Source organism: Acomys minous, assembly GCF_964271855.1.
Source record: "Acomys minous genome assembly, chromosome: 6".
In the NCBI taxonomy this organism is placed as follows: Eukaryota; Metazoa; Chordata; class Mammalia; order Rodentia; family Muridae; genus Acomys; species Acomys minous.
The window spans coordinates 77,683,954-77,704,637 of NC_140487.1; the positions used below are offsets into that span (position 1 = coordinate 77,683,954).

Below are 20,684 nucleotides of genomic sequence, written 5' to 3' on the forward strand. Positions count from 1 at the left end.
ACTACCTGAGATGCTTTTTATTAGAGGGTAGAGCAGGTTAAAACAAGAAATGGTGCACAAAAAGTGATTTTGCTGTTGGACAGATCCTGGGACGTTCTCTTTGGGAGGAATGTGGAAAATATCAAAAATTGAGCTTAATCGGCTGTTCTTGTAGGACCTGGAACGTCAGAGTGTTCTGAGTAGTGCAGACAGAGGAAGTTAAGGTCATAGGGATTCAGCAGAAAATAGATCCCGGGAAAAATTTAGATAGAGGACATTTGTGTAATATTTCCCAAAATGTTTCTTATTCTACTTATGCCCTGAGACAGAATTAAAAAAACAGTGGGCTGATTCTTAGATGGAATATTGAATCTTTTGAATGGTTAAAACCTGTGACTCACTCAGGACTACATTTACAAAAAGCAAAACGTGGGCCAGAAGTAAATACAAAGTCTGCAGTTTGTAGAGAAAAACAGCACTAGGCAGTTTCAGATGGCAGTCAGATGCTGAAACAGAGGCAGGACTTTTCAAGGAGAAAAGAAAGAGGGCCCTTGATCTGGATTGGAAGCCTAACAAGGTAAGGTGCCTTAAGGGCAATACTTCCTCCTGCTAAGCCTTAAAATAATGGAGAGAGTACGCAAAGTGATTCCTAGTCCCAGGAAGAAACTTCATATAAAACCTGCTGCTACTGTGGTCCAAGCGTGGCAAGGTCCATCCCAACTTAGAAGCCAATCTTGGCAGGATTGCCTTATTGTGCTGGTTCTGGAAACAAGAGAGATGCAAACCGCAAAGATTCTTCCTCTGTGGTTTCAGTTCAGCAATGTCCCAGCTATTTATAGTCCTGCCTCATAGTCCCAGTGTGAGACTGTGAGAGTTCACTGCATTGAAGCTGTGAGGATGAAGCCTGAGTCGCATTTTGAGACCACAAACAAGATGTTGAGACACCTAAGTCATTGCGAAATCTGCATGGAGAGATGCAGGTATGGAGTGGAAGTAACCAAACTGAGGGATGTATAAAAAGTTACAGGAATAGAGCCATCTAAGCCCTTTGCTTTGAAGATCCATGTGTGTGAGACAGAGCTGCAGGATTTGGTGTTTGCCGTGCTGAGTTTCCTGCCTTGGTCTAATCTCCCCTCACTGTGTACACATTCCTACTTACTGGAATGAGGAGGACTATTCTGTGCCATTGTGTGTTGGAAAGATAGAACTTGTGTAATGATTTTATAAGATGTGTCAATCAAGAGATTTTCGTAATGGTCAGAAGTGACTTTGGGCATTTGAACAGTGTAGAGGCTGTTGCTTTGGGCATTTGAACAGTGAACGTGCTGTTGCAGATTATTAGGATCATTACAATTAGACTAAATGCATTTGCATCACCAGATGACCATAAGCCTATAGTGACCAGGGTGAGAATGCAGTTGTTTGAATCAAAAAGCTCCTGGATTAGAGGTTGTCTTTGACCACTTGTCTGGCCTTTGTGGCTTTCTTTGGGGAGCTTATGGATGCTTTTTTAAGAGGAGACTTTCTAGATTCTGTTGGTGTATTGTATACAGTTTACTCTTGTTCATTCAAATGCTGATTTCTCTACCCCACTATCTAGTTTGCATTGTGATGTTTATTTCAAGTGTCTCTGGTGTCAAGTTTGTGTCCACATGTCACCATTTGTTCTCTTTATTGCCAGTGAAAGTCAAGTAGCCCGTGCTAAGCAATAACAGAGACTAGGGTGGGACATCCTGGTCCAGGGAGGGGAGGAGAAAGATCAGGAAGGAAAGGACGGATGCCTGTGGAGAGGACCAGGCCAACACCAGGAGAAATGAACTGGACCTAGGAGATGAGTAAAAAGCAAGCATAATGTGGGAAATCTGAATGAGAGGAAGGTATACTAGCTTGGAGGTTTAGGATAGAGTAATTATTGCTTAGTATTATGCTCTCTGCTAATTAAACAGATCCTAGTCTCTTTGTGTAGTGTTTTGGTTAAGGAATAAGCACTGATTATATTAAAATTATAAATATTAATAACCATTCAACAAGATTCCTTATTGTGGATGAAATTTGGTTGTCTATAGACTCGATCCATTTCCTGTTCTTTGTGTCTACTGTGTTGTGGTTGAAACTGATCAGTCAGCTTCCTTCTCATGCTGTCATGCCTGCATCAGTATAGACTCTATCCCTAAATCACATAAGATACAGTAGAAGCAATTGCTACCCAATGCTAAGCTAATTTGCTAGTCTGGTGTTTTTATATTTTTAAATATGTTGTTTTTGTTTCGGTTTTTGAAAACAAAGTTTCTCCGTATAGTCCTAGCTGTCCTGAAAGTAAGTATGTAGACCAGAAAGGCATCAAACTTAGAGATCTACCTGACTCTGGCTCCAGAGTGCTGGGAATAGATGTGGGCCAACATGTCTGGCTGTTTTTTATTTTTTAAAAATATTTATTTATTATTATGTATACAGTGCTCTTCCTTCCTGTACATCTGCAGGCCAGACAAGGGCATCAGATCACATTATAGATGGTTGTGAGCCACCATATGGTTGCTGGGAATTGAACTCAGCACCTCTGGAAGAACAGTCTTCCCTTCTCTTAACCTCTGAGCCATCTCTTTAGCTCCCTGTTTGTTTTTTTTTAATAGAGTTAGCGGAAGTTCTTGGAATGCAGGTTTTTGTACAAGGAAGCATATGCTGTTGTGCTGATCTTCATCCACATCTTGAATTTTGAAATTTGACAGAGAATGTATTCTGGTTTTTTTTATGACATGTATTCATGATATTAATATGACCTGAGCTTTCTGAGTCATTGGATTGCAGGTGTGTGACATTCTTCCTACATGTGTAGGAAGACAGTTGCTATACTGTCTTTCCTTGCTTCTCTCTTGTGTCTGGCATAATGAATTATGCAGATTTCCTGCATAATCTTATAAAGGTGATTATATAGTTCCTGATAGTGATTTCTGAATAGATTTAAGTAATGTCTAGCCCTCCTACAAATTAGAAAAAAAAAGACTACATGTTTTTATGTGTGTGCATGTGCGAAGTTGGGAACTCCTTTGTGTGTACGAACGTGTACCTGTCTGCATGTCTCATTGCTTACATGAGCTAATATTCTGGAAGAGCCACAGCCAGGGCCAGGTTCCCCCGAGGATGACCTGGATTTGCTGCATTCTTTGCAAAAGAGATGCTGGTAAAATCAATGCCATCACCCCAGGAAAGCTTGTAGAAATCTGCTGGTCAAAGCCCATGTTTATTTTACTTGAATGAGTGCATGTGTAAAGTTTCTTTTTTTCCTCCTTTTTTTTAAAAACCATCTCTTTGTCTAGCTGGCCATAAGAAAACCAGTCCAGAATTATTCCTTAGCCTTTTCCAGCAAGCTACTGTTGGATGCACTAGTCAGCCACTAAGCTTAAAAGCAAACTAAGGTTTTTCTTTTACAACCTCCTGTTGTTAACAGCAGGAAACTGTCACAGCCATCTGCTGTTAAACAATAGACTCCTTAGCTAAGGAGTGGCTTTGGCAGCAGAAGAGCCATAAAAAAACAAATAGCTTAATTGATAAAGCATCAGATGGTTCTTTTGAATTCACCAACACTGTGTCCTGTCCAAATACTAACCATGTGTGTCAAGGCTGGCCCTTGATGGAGATAAACCTCATTATTCAGTTTGCTTCTAAAATGATTTGGTGGTTACAGTGGACCTTTTTTGTCTGGAAATGAGTAGAGGAAGCATCAGAGTTATATATTGTCAATGACACAGACATTTACAGTGATGTCAGTATCCTGCTTTCTGTGTACACGTGCACAACATACTTTAGGATGCAGTGATCTATGATGATGTGCATGTGAACTTCACTCGGGAAGAGTGGGCTTTGCTGGATCCTTCACAGAAGAGTCTCTACAAGGATGTGATGCTGGAGACCTACACGAACCAAGTAGGTAGGACTGAATTATCTTTTGCTTTTTATAGTCAAGGGACAAATGTTTCTCTGTTACTGATGTTCTTCTGCAGTTTCAATTGAGAATGAGGAAGAATGAGGTCAATAAATCAGGCATGGTGCTAAGAGACTCTGAATATAATAATTTCATTTTTTCATAATTTCCAATAATATATAATATATTTTCTGGTACTGTATTTCAGGCTACAACTTGGAAGACCATAATATTGAAGAACATTGTCAAGGTCTAGAAGACATGGAAGGTAATTTTCATGTGCAAGCTGATAAATGTCCTGTAGAAGAAATTTTAATGTGCCCTGCAAGTTTTAAAGAAAAGCAACAATTAAAAAACAAAAAAACCCTGACCCCGCCTCACACCCTGTCTCTGTGGGTCAGGGAGCTGCAGTACAGGGGCTCTTGAAAACTGTTATTCCCCCAGATCCAATGCAGGACCTTCTCCTCCTGGACTCCCCTCCTCCGTACCCCCTACCTCTAACCCCACCAACTTCGTCTCTACCCTCTACCTCCTCCATATCTACCCCCTCCACTGTCTCACCCACAGCACCTCCTTCCCCTGACCCTCCTTCTCTTACCCCAGCACCCGCTCCTTCCCCTCCCCGCCTCCGCCTCCGCCGGGGCACCACTGAAGACCAATGGCAATCTTCCCTCTTTCCTCTCCATACAACCAACGAAGAAATCACTTACTGGCCTTTTTCAGCCTCAGACCTTTATAATTGGAACAACCATAACCCCCCTTTCTCCCAAGACCCTCAGGCACTGACATCTCTGATAGAATCCATTCTGCTGACACACCAACCCACCTGGGATGATTGCCAGCAGCTGCTGCAGGTGCTCCTGATGACCGATGAACGACAGCGGGTCCTCCTAGAAGCCAGAAAAAATGTTCCTGGCCCCCGGGGCTCACCCATACTCCTGCCCAATGAGACTGATGCAGGGTTCTCCCTCACCCGTCCAGACTGGGACTATGAAACCCCAGCAGGTAGGGAAAGTCTCCGTGTCTACCGCCAGACTCTGCTGGCAGGCCTCAAAGCAGCGGACAGACGCCCAACCAATTTAGCCAAGGTAAGAACCATAATTCAGGGAAAGGATAAGAGCCCTGCAGCCTTTTTGGAGAGATTATTAGAGGGGTTCCGAATGTACACCCCGTTTGACCCCATGGCAGCTGAACACAAGGCAACAGTAGTCATGTCCTTCATAGATCAAGCAGCTCCTGATATTAAAAGGAAGTTACAGAGACTGGATAACATTCAGTCCTTCAGCACCCAGGATCTGGTAAAAGAGGCAGAGAGAGTATATAATAAAAGAGAAACAGAGGAAGAGAAGGAGGCTAGGATAGCAAGGGAACAAGAAGAACGAGAGGACCGTTGAGAAAGACGTAGAGGCAAAGAATTAACTCGGATCTTGGCCACAGTGGTAGCTAATAATTCTAGGTCTAAGGGGCAGGATAGAGAGGGGGGAGATCGGAGGCGGCCCAGGGTAGAAAAGGAGCAATGTGCTTATTGTAAGGAGAGAGGCCATTGGATCCGAGACTGCCCTAAGAGACCCAGAGACCAGAAAAGGGTTCCAGTCTTGGCCCTAGGCGAAGATAGTGACTGAAGGTGTCAGGGCTCTGAAGCCCCCCCCCCCCCCCCCCCGGGGCCCAGGCTAACTCTTACAGTTGGGGGGCAACGTATCACCTTCCTGGTAGACACCAGTGCCCAACACTCAGTCCTGACCCAGCCGGCTGGACCAATGTCATCAAAAACTTCCTGGGTCCAAGGAGCAACTGGGGGCAGGTTACACCGATCGACTAATAAACGGACTGTTGACCTTGGCACAGGTACCGTGACCCACTCCTTCCTAGTAGTTCCTGAATGCCCTTATCCCCTGCTAGGAAGAGACTTGCTAACCAAATTGGGAGTCCAAATACACTTCTCAGAAGAGGGGGCACAAGTACTTAACTCCATGGGAATGCCTGTGCAGATTCTTACTGTTAAACTGCAAGATGAGCACAGACTGTTCAAACCCACTCCCCAAGGGCCCCTTTCAGAAGATAACCCATGGCTCCAGCAGTTCCCTCAGGCATGGGCAGAGACTGGAGGGCTTGGACTAGCCCACACGCAGCCACCTATTATTATGACTCTTAAACTCTTACCTGTAAAAAAACCAGGGACGCAGGACTATAGGCCCGTGCAAGACCTCAGAAAAGTCAATAAGAGGGTGATAGACATCCATCCCACAGTGCCCAACCCATACAATCTACTGAGCACTCTAAGGCCGGATTTTACTTGGTATACTGTCCTAGACCTTAAGGATGCCTTCTTTAGTCTGCCCTTGGCCCCCCAAAGCCAATTGTATTTTGCCTTCGAATGAAAGGACCCTGAATTAGGACTCTCAGGACAGGTGACCTGGACTCGCCTTCCCCAAGGTTTCAAGAATTCTCCAATCCTGTTTGATGAGGCCCTGCACCAGGATTTGACTGACTTCCTCACCCAGAACCCTGAGGTGACACTCCTGCAATATGTGGATGACCTTCTATTGACTGCTCCCACCAAGGAGGCCTGTATCACCACCACCCAGCACTTACTCCAAGAACTAGGTAACAAGGGCTATCGTGCATCGGCCAAGAAGGCCCAGATCTGCAAAAAGGAGGTAACATATTTGGGTTATGTCCTGCATGAAGGAAAAAGATGGCTTACCAAGCGCCAAATTGACACGGTGGCCAAGATTTCCCCACCTCAGAGCCCCAGACAGTTAAGAGAGTTCTTGGGGACAGCAGGCTTCTGTAGATTATGGATACCAGGCTTTGCTGAATTGGCTGCCCCCTTATACTCTCTGACACGGGGCACTGACTCTTTCCAGTGGGTCCCCCCCCCCAAGCAACAGGCCTTTAAAGCCATAAAGAAGGCCCTCCTGTCTGCCCCAGCCCTGGGATTGCCAGACACCACGAAGCCATTTACCCTCTTTGTAGATGAAAAACAAGGGATCGCCAAGGGGGTATTGGCTCAAACTCTGGGACCTTGGAAACGGCCTGTGGCCTACTTATCTAAACAACTAGACACTGTAGTCGCTGGATGGCCTCCATGCCTGCGCATTATGGCTGCCACTGCGCTGTTGGTTAAAGATGCCAACAAATTGACCTTGGGACAATCCCTGACCATAGTCACGCCTCATGCATTGGAGGCAGTGATATGCCAGCCCCCCCCCCCCCGCCCGATAGATGGGTCACCAACGCCCGTCTCACTCACTACCAAGCTCTACTCCTAGATTCTGAACGTATCACCTTCAGCCCTCCAGTTACCCTCAACCCTGCCACATTGCTGCCAGCCCCAGACCAAGGACAAGAGACTCTACATGACTGTCATCAAGTGTTGGCTGAGACACATGGAACTCGAGAGGACCTCCAAGATCGTGAACTTCCAGAAGCCGACCACACTTGGTATACAGACAGTAGCAGTTATTTGGACTCAGGTACCAAACAGGCTGGGGCAGCAGTGGTGGATGGGCAGAAGGTCATATGGGCCCAGGCCCTTCCCTCAGGGACCTCTGCCCAAAAGGCTGAGCTTATAGCCCTGACCAAGGCCTTGGAACTCTCTCGAGGCAAAAAGGCTAATATCTACACTGACAGCCGGTATGCCTTTGCCACTGCCCATATACATGGGAGCATCTATGAACAGAGGGGCTTACTAACATCAGAGGGCAAAGAGATAAAAAACAAGCCCGAAATTAAAGCCTTGCTAAAAGCCCTCTTCCTACCTGCTCGGGTGGCCATCATTCACTGTCCTGGGCATCAAAAGGGACAGGACCCCATTGCCCTGGGGAACCAACAGGCAGACCGAGTGGCAAAACAAGTCTCCTGCATGGAGGCCCTAACACTGGCCCTAGAGGCCGATAAAGCCAATCAGGCAATCAGCCAAGTAGAACCATATATCTATACTTCAAAAGACAAAGCCAAGGCTCAGGCCTTAGGGGCCTCATTAGACTCAAAACTCCAACAGTGGATCAAAAATGGGAAGACTGTGCTACCAGCCAAAGAGGCAACTGCCAAGATCCAACAGATGCATGCCTGGACCCACCTAGGATCAAAAAAGCTTCGACAGATCCTGGACAAAACAGAGTCCTTCATCCCTGGAGCCAATACCCTGATTGACAAAACTGTAGCCAATTGCCAAGCCTGCCAGCAAGTCAACGCTGGAAAAAGCCAAGCCCCAGAAGGAACCAGGGTCCGTGGGGGATAGACCAGGAACTTACTGGGAAGTTGACTTCACTGAGGTAAAACCCCCAGCTGTGGGTTATCGATACATTGGTTTTCATAGACACTTTTTCAGGATGGGTAGAAGCTTTCCCAACCTGACGGGAAACAGCACAAACAGTAACCAAGGCCATTCTAGAAGACATCTTTCCTCGGTTTGGACTCCCTAAGGTAATCGAGTCAGATAATGGGCCAGCCTTCGTCTCCCAGGTAAGTCAGGGATTGGCCAAGATCCTGGGGACTGATTGGAAATTACATTGTGCTTATAGACCCCAAAGTTCAGGACAGGTACAAAGGATGAATAGAACCCTAAAAGAGGCCTTAACTAAATTGACCATAGAGACTGGCTTAAAAGACTGGAGACGCCTCCTACCTCTGGCCCTGTTTAGGGCCAGAAACACCCCTTCTCATTTTAATCTGACTCCATATGAGATTTTATATGGAGGGCCACCTCCTCTGTCTACTATGCTCAATTCTTATCAGCCCTCTGCTTCCAAAACTGATTTGCAGGCTCACCTAAAAGGACTACAAGCAGTACAGGCCCAAGTTTGGGCCCCCCTTGCTGAGATCTACAAGCCTGGCCACAACCAGACAGGACACCCTTTCCACGTCGGTGACTCAGTCCACATTCGACAACACCGGTCCCAAGGACTCAAGCCTCAGTGGAAGGGACCCTATATAGTCCTCCTGACCACACCCACCGCTCTCAAAGTAGATGGAATTGCAGCTTGGGTACACGCCTCCCATGCCAAGGCCGCTCCTCCTCCTCCAGACCCCGAGCAACGCTCCCAATGGGGCCTACACTGCTCCGGAGATCCTCTAAAGATAAGACTCACCAGATCTGGTCTTTAACTGTGCTCTTCCTCATGTTGGCCCTAGGGACAGTGGCCTACCTCAATCCCCATCAGCCCATGAAACTCACTTGGCAGGTCCGATCCCAATTGGGGGATGTGGTCTGGTCAATATCCCGAGAAGCCCCCCCCCCAATACCTGGTGGCCTGATCTAACCCTAGACTTGTGCCTCTTAGTTGCTGGCTTAGATACTTGGGATATCCCAGAGAGAAGTTATAAAGAGTTACCCATTCTTTCTGAAACCACCCATTACCAAAGAACAGCAGCCTTAGGTTGTGCCAGGCCCTGGTCAAGATGCCAGTTACGACTGGCTCCTTTTTATGTTTGTCCTCGAGATGGTAGGTCAAGATCAGAAGCCCACCGATGCGGAGGGCTGGAAAGCTCTTATTGTGCTGCCTGGGGGTGTGAAATGTCAGGCTCTGTCTATTGGAAGCCCTCCTCGACATGGGATTTAATAACTGTATCCCACAACCACTCTGGCACTACTAAATGCCCTCAGCGGGGACGGTATCTTCCTAGCTCCCAGGCTACTTGCAATCACAATAGCCAATGCAATCCCATAGTTATAAAATTCACAGAAAAGGGAAAAAAGTATTCGGATTGGGTAACAGGGCGACAGTGGGGCTTAAGATTTTATGTAGAAGGCACTGACCCAGGACTTACTTTCTCCATTAGATTAAAATTTTAAAAAACCCTAAAAATGTCTATAGGCCCCAACCCATCCTTGCTGACACTGGGGTACAACCCCCACGCCCCAGACTCCCAACTATTGCCCCAACTCCTCCACCCACTACCCCAAACACAGAGCCACCCTTACCCAAGACTGGAGATCGGCTCTTTAATCTGGTTAAGGGGGCTTTCCAAGCCCTCAACACCACCAACCCCCAAGCAACCCAGTCCTGTTGGCTCTGTATCACCCCAAGCTCACCTTATTATGAGGGAATTGCTACCTCAGCCACTTTCTCTAACAGAAGTTATCATTCCTCCTGTGACTGGGATCAGCACAAAAAGCTCATCCTGACAGAAGTTTCAGGTCAGGGGACCTGCCTAGGCACTGTTCCTCCTAGCCACCAACACCTCTGTAACCATACCTTCTCCATAACTACCACCACCAGTAACTACTTTCTTACTCCTCCCTCTAACCTATGGTGGGCCTGCAATACTGGACTCACCCCTTGTGTCTCCACTGCCATATTTGCTGCAACCCACTATTGTGTGCTAGTCCAGCTTGTCCCCAGGATTTACTATCAGACAGCCCAGGCTTTTGAGGCCAACTATGAGGACACACGTCCCTCCCGCTTTCGGAGAGAGCCAGTCACTCTGACTCTGGCTGTCATGTTAAGCTTGGGGGTTGCAGCAGGGGTGGGGACAGGGACAGCAGCCTTAATACAAGGGACCCAACAATTTAACATGCTTAGAACAGCTATAGACGAGGACCTCCGTGCCATAGAGCGGTCCATCACCAAGTTAGAAGAGTCCCTCACGTCACTATCTAAGGTGGTCCTACAAAATAAAAGAGGGCTAGAACTGGTGTTTCTCAAAGAAGGAGGTTTATGTGCAGCTTTAAAAGAACAGTGTTGTTTTTATGTGGATCATTCTGGGGTAGTTAGAGATTCCATGACTAAGCTCCGAGAGTGCCTTGACAGGCGGCAACGAGAACGGGAGGCCAACCAGGGATGGTTTAAAACATGGTACAGTCAGTCCCCTTGGTACTCTACCCTGATATCGTCTATTATTGGACCCCTGCTCCTGCTCCTGCTTATACTCACCTTTGGCCCTTGCCTCTTAAACCGCCTAATGGCTTTTATCAGAGATCGACTTAACGTCACTCAGGCCTTAATCCTGACCCAACAGTACAAAGCCCTTAAACAAGAGCCTCAAGATTGAGGCCAGATACAAAAAAAAAAAAAAAAAAAAAGAAAAAGAAAAAGAAAAAAAAGGGAGGGAATGAGAAATTGTAAAATTATAAAATGTAAGACGCTTGATTGCCCTGCCCAGAGGCTTCTCCCAGTTCTCGTTACTACTAGCCTCAGAGTCCCACCCTAGTTCCCAGAATAGCTACATGCGAGCTCCCTATATCAGAGGTCCCATATGGTTTCTAGTAACCGCCCTAGGGACCCACACCCAAGTCCCCACAAGAAGTCTCCCACTGCCAATGTCCATATGGTTTAAGCTTGATAAGGAACCCCACGTACTTTGCAGTTTTTACCCTTAAAAACTAGTCTGTAACAGCTACTCGGGGTCCTTCACCTCCCGAGGGTTTATAACAATCAACCTTTGCTTTTGCATCAGTGTGTTGTGCCTCGAGTGGTCTCTCACGGTGACCCCCCTTCTCGAGTTGGGCGTGAGAGTCCAACAGTTGCAGTGATTCTCCCCCTCCCCAGGAACTGGCAATGGGAGGGGTTTAAATGCCAGAAATGGTGGGGGAGCCCCGATCTTTCCCTGGATCCCTAGGCAGTTGGAGCTGGAAAGGGACCAGTTAAGGGTCAGGGGCTTTGGGGAGAGGTGGGGGTGGGGTGCTAAGACTTGTACCTGGGACTGAGTGGGGCCCAGGGGCAGAAGCTGAGCACCCTGTGCCCAAGGAGCCCCCGTTGGCTCTCAGGGCAGCTGGTGGGAGGGCCTTGCCGCCCCCCTCGTGCTCCCCACCTCCACTCGTGGTTGACCTGGCCTCTGCTGGCTGGAGAGAGGAGCTGAGCACCCTAGGGTGACGGGGTTGTGAACCCCAGCATTCTGAGCACCCTGTGCCACACCTGTCTGGAGCTGCCAAGAAGGGAGAGATGGCTCCTGGGACACGTGTGAGCCCTTGGTGTTGCTGTTGCCCCCAATGTCGTTGAGCATCAGTGGGCCAGGACTGGAGCTGGCTGACGTAGAACCCGCTGCTGCCGCTGCCAGGCCTGCGTGCAAACTGAGTGTGGGGATTGCCATTTTTTGTGGAGACATGAAGAAGCCTGGGGGGTGATGGTGGGCACATGAAGCAGTTGTTCTTGCTTAGGCAGTTCACTATGCCCGTGCTCCCACACACAGCTGTATGACTTCTGTGTGGGGAAGCTGGGAAGGAGAATAAGGTGGATGGAGAGGAAGAGAAGTTTGGTTTGAGCTTCACGGAGTGTACAATCTGTAATGAGATCATCCCCCCTGACTGCCTGAAGATGGGAACGGCTGAGGGTGCTATCAATTCAGAGATCCCCAACTGCTGGGACTCCCCCGATGTACCCAGGAAGGTATAAGCAAGGATGCAGGTGAGGGTCCAGTGTGCCATGGGGCTGACAATGGTGAGGGGGTGGATGGAAGCTGACAGTGGAGCCACCACTCCAGCTCTACTCAGAAGAAAGGGACCCTTACCTGCTGGCCCTCTCCCTGCTGATGTGCCCTAACCCTAACCCTGATGTGTCTGGGCCCCCAAATGGAAGGAGTGGGAGGCGGGGAATGAGACCCCCACCCCAAGGAAAAAGGTGAAAGGAGGCCAAGAGAGGGACTTGGTGGGTGGAGATGCCTGCCTCCTCCAAGGAGCAGACCCAGGCAGCCCTGGCCTTCTGTCCCCCAGGCTTCTGAATCCAAGCCTGGCATTCTCATCCTGCCACCGTGGGCTCCCTCCCAAGAACTGGGAGGAACTCAAGACACCTATGGCTTCTGCTGAGGGCCCGGCAGCGCCATTCCTATCACCACAGAGGGAGAAACTCGAGTGTTTCACGCATATGGGCCAGCTGCTGGGGCGGGTGCCTGATACCTCTTCTTCCTCTTTGGACTCAGTCTTAGCGGGCACATTGTTTAGTGAAGACAAAGCTCCTGGCGAGGCCTGGAATGGCCTTTGGCCAGCTCGGGGCAGCTGAAGGAGAACTGGAGGTGATGGTGGGCTATATGCCCTGGCAGTGGGGACCACTGCTCAATTGTCCCCTGAGCCCTGCCCCACCACCACGGCCTCCAAGTTGGAGTGGCACATGGTATGCCCTCCTCTGCTTGAAGCCCCAGGCCTGACACTCTGCCTTTGCTGCTACCTCGGGCTGCTTGTCTCCATGTCTTCCAGCACCTTGGACCCCAAGAGTGATGTGTCTGCATGCCATTCTGCCAGACTTGGAGCTGCTGGTTCTACGACAAGCGTCTGTGGCCTTGGATGGACCTAAGCCAGAAGAAGTCGCTGAACCCACTCATGCTTAATGGGGTGGCTGCGCCACTGCCCGCACCGCGGCTCCTGGACCTCCACTGGATTGAGGATGTTAAAGTCTTGCAGCTTTGTGAGCTGCTGCTGCCTCCACCAGACACCAAACTGGGGAAACTGAGAGCTGAGGCTGACTGCGGTGGTTGGCATAACTTTTCCCCACAGGCCTGGGCTCACTGATGCCTCCCTGAGTCTCCTATTGTGCCATGCTCTCCAGCTCAGTGCCCTCAACTTGAGTAACTGCACCCATGATGGAGACCCCAGTGTCCATCTCATTACAGCACTCACGCCCCATCTCCAGGAAACGTTGATGCAACTCTATCTCTCTGCATGCCACCGCCTCATGGACCACTGCCTTACACTGTTTCATCGCTGCCCAGGTCTTCGCCACCTGGACCTACACTCCTGCTGCCAGCTCTCACCCGGAGCTTGTTCCATTTGGCAGCTCTGGGCCCCCTGGCCCCTTCCATCGTCCAGAATAGAAACTACTTCTCAAGGACAGCTCCTGGACCTCTTACCGTCCTTTCACCCCTTGATGGGAGGCCAGGTTATTTTCTTCATGACTTGACACTCCTCAGTTTAATATCTTGGAGTTTCTGCCCAGGGACATGAGCCAGCCTTCCCCTTTCCCACCTACACTAATGTCTTTGAGGATCTTTGCTTCCCGTCTCTGCCTTCCACCTGCTTCATTGTCCATCCCCTTTGGGGCGTGGGCCAAGAGGTATGGGGGGAAGTGCTGAGCCAAGGGGATGGTGAGAAGGATGGTGAAGGTGCAAGTCTTGAGCAGGGAAGGGTGAGAGGGCAGTATACTGGGAGCCACAGTGCTGTGGGAGGTGATGGATGGGTGTGGGGATGGCAGAGAGCAGACCAACAAGGGTTCAGGGAACAAAGACCAGTTGGATGGGATGGGGGTCCAACAAGGGGAAACCAGAGGAGCAGTTGGGGATCCAAGTGTCAGATAGGGGGCTCTACAAGCCAGGAAATGCCAGGACTGGGGGCTGGGAGAGGAGCAGATGTGGGGCTTGTTCCCTGTCTGAGGTTTCCCCTCTCCCTTCCCTCTGCCCAGGTTTCAGTTCTTTCCCTGACCCTGACTCCTTGAAAGTCATTGAAAATGGCAGCTATAGCAAGTAGTAGGGGCTGTGAGTCAACCTGCTGTTTAGCTCATGGCCTAGGGGAGTGGTGAGGGATAGCCCAGGCCCCTGCCTGGCTCTCAACACTATACTTGAACATTCATCTGTACTGAAGTGTTACTTGAACCCAGGTAATCTTAGACCTAGAGGACTGTGATGTGAGGGGGCCAGCTTGACCTAAACTGGGCTGGTGGGTACCCAATTTGGATTGTCCCACCCCCCCGCTCTCCCGCATTACTGTCTCTAACAGCTCCACCACTTTGACCTGGTGGGGGGATGTCAGCTTAAAGATGGGCAAGATGAGACTCCTCCAGCTTGGCTCATTCTAGTCTTTCATCATCATGGAAGCTCATTTGCCCAGGGAACTGCCACTCTTGGTTGCCATGGAAATAGCAGCCAATGGACACCTCTGGTAACTTAGTTAAAAGCCTCTTGGTACCTCCCCTCTCCCCACCCCTTTCCTTCTTCCAGTGTGAGGGTGAGGTCTCAAGAGCCTGAGGGAAGAGTTGGGTCCAGGTCGCACTCAATTTAGGCCAGAGGGAACTGGATTGTATCACATGGTGGTGGGTGGAGGGGAATCTATCCATATACCTCAGGTAACAGGAAGGTGTTCCAGTTGGTGGGGGTGGGGGGTGGGGGTGGAGAGTAGGGCAGACCAAAGGCAGGTGTGTGGGGGGGCTGGGATTGGAGAAAGGCTTGACCATGAGGCTTCTTTAAGGCAGGGAAGAAAGCACCCCGGCAAGGGGCAAGTGGGAGACTCAGCCGGGTTGGATCCCTAAACCCCCAAGTCTGTAAAATATGATTTGCTATAAAACTCAGGATCTTCTAAAAAAAAAAAACCAAAAGCAAACAAACAAACAAAACCAAAACCCCATTGCTTTAAGTTCAGTGATGATTATTACGTTCTCACAGAACCACGCACCTCAATGTCAGGAATCTGATTTGTGTTCTTAAGGTGTTCATCTAAGAATGGAAACAAGGAAACAATGACTTACCTGATGTCACCATTTGAATCATAGCCCCATTAGAACTGTGCTGTAGAACTGCCAGTCAGTTTAGTTTCATACCACTTAGATATTGCAAAAGGAATATGTAAGGCACGGCCGCACCCAATAATGGTTGACGGCCAAGAGCTCGCTGTGCGTAAATAATTGCTCCTGCGCATGCACTAGAACCAGAGCCAGCTCAGCATGCCCCTCTTGAATGGGGATATGCTTATGAGCTATCGTGGATGGCGGTTATTAACCAATCCACTCCTATTTGCTAATGAAGCATCTAGCCGCAACCCATGAGGTATCGATACGCCACACAAAGATGGTACTTAAACACAGGCTCTCGGGCATTCAGGGTTTTTTTGCGCCAGTTTTCAAGGGCGCTCCCAATAAAGCGTGTTGAGAAGAATCCTGTGTCTGCGTCGTTCCTGCCGGCGGGAGGGCGTGACAGGAATACGCTTTGAATATGTGATAGGTATATGTCCAAAACCTTCTATAAGCAAAAAGTCCACAGCATTGCTAGTGCTAGACATAGACTTGTAGTAATGTTGCTAAGATCAGTGAGAGGGCAGTTTATGATAATCATGAATGTTGTTGTGGAGAAACCTTAATTTTATATCGTGTCTGTGAGGAACAAGAGTCAAACTGAATACAATGTGGAAACCTTTCATATTTTTTTCTTAATGGGTGAATCCTATGTCACAATGGATACAAGCCATGTGAGCATATGGATATTGAAAGAAGCAACATACCTCTCTCCAGAACAATGAGAAGATATGTAGGAGTTCCCACTTGGATTAGACTTTATGAATGTGATACAAGTTTACAATTAATTGGTTTTCCAACGTCATTGTGAACATCCACAAACTCACACTGCAGAAAATCTCTATGAGTACTAAGAATGTGAAAATTCTTCTGTTTGTCCTGGTTCACTTTTCAAATGTGGTATGACTCACACTATAGAAAAATTTGTGAATGAAGTCAGTGTGATTAAACTCTGAGTTCTTCCAGTTCTCTTCATATATGAAAAACATCATATAGAAAAACGATGCTATACATGTGAGCCATGTAATAAATGCTCTCACTATCATAGGTATTTTCAGAGACTCAATACATAAAGAAAGGGATCAACATGAATGTAAACAAAGTGATAAAACCTTAAGATCTGGTTCCTGTTTACCATTAGACCCAATTGTAAAATTAATTCACAGAGAAAAATTAATTCAGTGTAATGAATGTGGGAAAGCTTTCACACGCTCTAATTGTCTTTGTAGTCATGAAAGAAGTCACATGGGAGAGAAACACTCTGAATATACTCAGTGTGGTAAAGCCTTTGCATATCAGAGCCATCCACAAGGGTACGAAATAATTCACTATGGAGAGATACTCTAAAGGTATTTAATATGGTGAAACCTTTGCACATCACAGTAGTTTCCAATACCATAAAAGAACACATACTAGAGAGAAGCCCTATGAATTTAATGAATATAGTAAAGCCTTCACATGTCCCAGTCATCTTCGAAGGCATGAAAAAGTTCACAATAGAGAGAAACCCTGTGAGTATATTTAATATGGTGAAGCCTTTGCACATTTCTGTAGTCTTCATCATCATGAAAGAATTCATACAGGAGAGAAACCTTATGAATATATTTAATAAGGTGAATCCTGTGCACATTTCTGCTGAAGGCCAGCTTGAACACTATAGGGTAAACTGAGACAGAACAGAGTTGGTGACTGATTGATCACTCACCAGACTTTTCTCTGATGGGATCTGGCTTGATTTACTGGACCTGGTTCTCCCTTTGGCCAGCAGCTGTGGGCCAGTATTGCTTATGACTAGCAAAGAAGAAAAATAAAAAGGAGGGAATACACACACACACACACACACACACACACACACACACACACACACACACTTGGTGGATGAAGCAAGGCAAGCTCCAACAACTTTATTTTTTCTTATAGCTTACATATCCTGACAAACATCTTCCAAGCAGTATAAAAATTACAATTTGATTACATTCTATTTTTCTTTTAGTGTATGGTCATTGAAAAACATTATATACCCCAATATTTTTACATGAAAACTTTTTACACACTACAGGAGAAGAAAACAAATTATTCCCAAGAACCCACATACATTCACAACTAAGCATTGTGTTATAGATCAACAAAGTGTAAGCGAGTGTAATTTTTTCAGCCAGTTGCTTCTTTTTACTGACAGACTGCAATGTGTGATTACAAAGAAAGGATCAATTATCTAAAAAATTAATCTTTTTAATAACTTATTTATTTTTATTTCAATGTGCATTGCTGTTTTGCCTGCATATATGTCTGTGTGAGGGTGTCAGATCTTTGAGTTATAGACAGCTGTGAGCTGCCATGTGGGTGCTGGGAATTGAACCAGGGTCCTCTGGAAGAGCAATCATTGCTCTTAACCCCTGAGCTATGCTGTAAAACTGCCAATCATTATAGTTCCATACCAGTTAGATATTGCAAAAGGAAAACACATTGAATAGGTGATAATCATATGTCCAAAACCTTCTAACAAGCAAATAGTCTTAAAAGAATCTCAAATTTAACTTATATATCCCAGTCACTTGTACCTTAAATCCTCAAGGTGCACAACTGCTCATTAACAGTTTTTATTAAATCATATAAGGAAGCTGAGGGCAAAAATGGGTACAAAAAATTAATCATCACCTTGATCACCAGGCTAGCATTATTGAGTCACATTGGCCATTGCCCATCAGGTTGCTACTGTTCTCATTCCCTGACTTCAGAAATTCCCTGGCTCAATTACTAAAAGTGTAGTTTTACTAATTCCAAGTGTTCACTAACATTCTTTATGTCAGAGCCACTAACAAAAATATCTTAACCTAACCTTACAAACAGTCTCCATCTAAGTTCTTTCTGAGGGTGGGTGAATCATTAACCTGCCCAAGCAGCCATGCTTGAAAAAGGTCAAGCACTATTTTCCTAAGTGCCACTGATGCTGCCCAGTGTGTGGCCAGAAGGCCCTTTGCTGTTTTCCTACAATTCATAAATGAAGGATGTGACGACCGAATGACTAACAGGCAAAGCGATGCTCCAAAGCAGCATTCAGTCCTCAGGTCACATAGTCCCCAGTGCTCTGCCTCTCTGAGGCACACTTATTATACTTTTGCTAACCAGTCAGCCATATTCCATGAGTCCTAAAATTGTTTAGCTGTCCCATGCATTGCCCTTATGACATTTCTATAGTTTTCATTATTATGAGAGTCTTGATACTGGAGAGAAATTTTGTGAATGTAAGCCGAATGTAAGGCTTTGTTATGGGTTCCACTGAGTTCAAACACAACTCAAACACTGGGTCAGTGCAAGTGACAAGAACTTATTGTAATCAAGCCACTATTGATCAGTTTGGGCCACAAAACATAGCTGAAAGCTAAGCTGTGACACCTTACCCCTGCCTCCAGCCCACAGCCAGAATGTTATGGAGCCTTTAAGATCGAAAGCCACAAACATTTGTGCCCAGTCACAGCTCCATTTATCCACCAATCAGAATTTAGGGATAGGGGCTTTCCTTATGTAGTTGATATGTATAAGGTGATATAGAGTGTAGGTTTTACAGTGTAACCAATCATAGCTATTTGTTCTTTTGTGGTTAGGAATAGGTCTGGTGTTTTGCAAAATAAAACAATAACAGAAGCCCTGGTTAGGAACAATCACTATATTTTGTGGAACAGAAGATGAATAATGAAAGCTGGCCAGCTATTGGGAAGTCCCCAGCTCCTCTAGGGCCTCATAACTTGAACTTAGTTTTGCCCTGTGGTTAAATGGAGGCTAATAACAAAAAGGCAGTACTTAGGGCAAGTTCCTTTGCTTATTCCCAACATTTTCATATCATAGTCATCTTTGAAGGTATAACAGAACACATTGAATAGAAACCTTCAAATGTAACCAATGTAATAAATCCTTTTCACAACACAGTTACCTGCAAATACATAAAAGAACACAAGCTGCAGAGAAAACATATGCAATGTGGTAAAGACTTTGTATGTAGCAGCAGTTTTAGTCATCATGAGAAAAAATATCATACTGCAGAGAGACCCTTAAATGTAGTCAGTGTGGTAAAGTTTTGCATTTTTTGTTTCCTTACACAAGAGTGTTGGGGACAATAAAGCAGGGGGCCAGAGAAAGTTGGCTCGGTAGTCAAGAGCACTTGCTGTTCTTTCAGAGGACCTAGGTTTGGTTCCCAGCACACTCATCAAATAGCTACCAATGCCTATAATTTCAGTTTTAGGGGATCCAACACCCTCTTTGGGCCTCCTTAGGTACCTGTACACAGGTGTACATATAAGCAGGCACGTACATACAAAGTAAAATAAACAGGCAAATAAATGTCTTAAAAAATATTTTATTTATTTTTATTTGATGTGCATTGGTGTTTTGCCTGCACCTTTGTCTGTGTGAGGGTGTCAGATCTTGGAGTTATAGACAGTTGTGAGCTGTCATGTGGGTGCTGGGAATTGAACCCGGGGTCCTCTCGAAGAACAGTCAGTGCTCTTAACCACTGAGCCATCTTTTCAGGCCCAATAAATGTTTTTAAATGATAAAAACAAACAAACAAACCAACAAACACTTCCAAAAGCTCTCCTCATAAAACCCCAGCAAATCAGTCATGTGTGAGTCATCCTGAGGTTAGAAACACAATGCCATAGTAGGAAGCTGCTTAAACTATTGTGTGTCCGAGCAATGGACTGCGGCCTAGTCAGCAAAGCCACACTTTAGCAGAATCACCAGTGCTTACCAACTGCCAAGCCAAATGCCCCACTGTAAACAATCTTTAGTGAAACCCCAGTTCTGGAGCTTAAAGACCCACAGTGTATCCAGAATCACATGCACACACACATGGGTTTGGACTGTGAGTTCACATATATAATGTAGACTCACATATATACACATGTCCTCAAAAAAGCCTGTAATGACAGGCATCCAGATGGTGGTAGTGACGGCCTTGGCATGGTGATGTTTTTACCCACAGCCTTCTGCTTTTGTCTTTTCCACAACAAATATTCATTACTTTTGAAATGTGGAAGGCAGCAGACAGATGTCATTTAGAAATTAGTTTATAATGGCTTACAATATAAAAATAACATACACAGTTTTACATAAGGAAGTGAAAGCAAGCCGTGGAGAGCGGAGCCCACAAAGACTGGGGATACGCTGGGCTGAGCTGTCTGGCTTTCTCCCAAGACTCTATCACAAGAGTTTGTGAACTCCTTGGCTGCGCAGAGGAACTCTCCTGGCTCTGGGGAGGAAAATGCCTGGGTGGGAGAAGGAATCTCACATGAGGTGAGAATGAAATTAGTACTAACTCTATTGCTTGTTCTTTTTAATTATTTTTGTTAATGAAA

At 46.5% G+C, this 20,684-nt stretch overlaps 2 protein-coding genes across 2 annotated transcripts in view; both read left to right on the top strand.

Moving 5' to 3' along the window:
- The window catches only part of LOC311599342 (large ribosomal subunit protein uL1-like), a 68,166-nt gene extending 57,241 nt beyond the window's left edge, over positions 1 to 10,925 (top strand). Inside the window, 1 exon segment of the mRNA XM_084785170.1 lies at positions 10,901 to 10,925. The gene's annotated coding sequence lies outside the window, so the exon portion shown is untranslated.
- On the top strand, positions 865 to 17,006 carry LOC311599343 (zinc finger protein 431-like). Its single transcript, XM_084785171.1, has 4 exons — positions 865 to 959; positions 3,784 to 3,904; positions 4,107 to 4,166; positions 16,560 to 17,006. The coding sequence occupies exons 1-4, from the start codon at positions 954 to 956 to the stop codon at positions 16,652 to 16,654; spliced, it is 282 nt and encodes a 93-aa protein (XP_084641297.1). The 5' UTR covers positions 865 to 953; the 3' UTR covers positions 16,655 to 17,006.
- Positions 17,007 to 20,684: the final 3,678 nt, after the last annotated feature.

Coding starts and splice junctions, on each gene's coding strand:
- LOC311599343 (XM_084785171.1), top strand. Junction 3,905..4,106: donor GACCTACACGAACCAAGTAG/GTAGGACTGAAT, acceptor ACTGTATTTCAG/GCTACAACTTGGAAGACCAT. Junction 4,167..16,559: donor AGGTCTAGAAGACATGGAAG/GTAATTTTCATG, acceptor TTGTCTTTGTAG/TCATGAAAGAAGTCACATGG.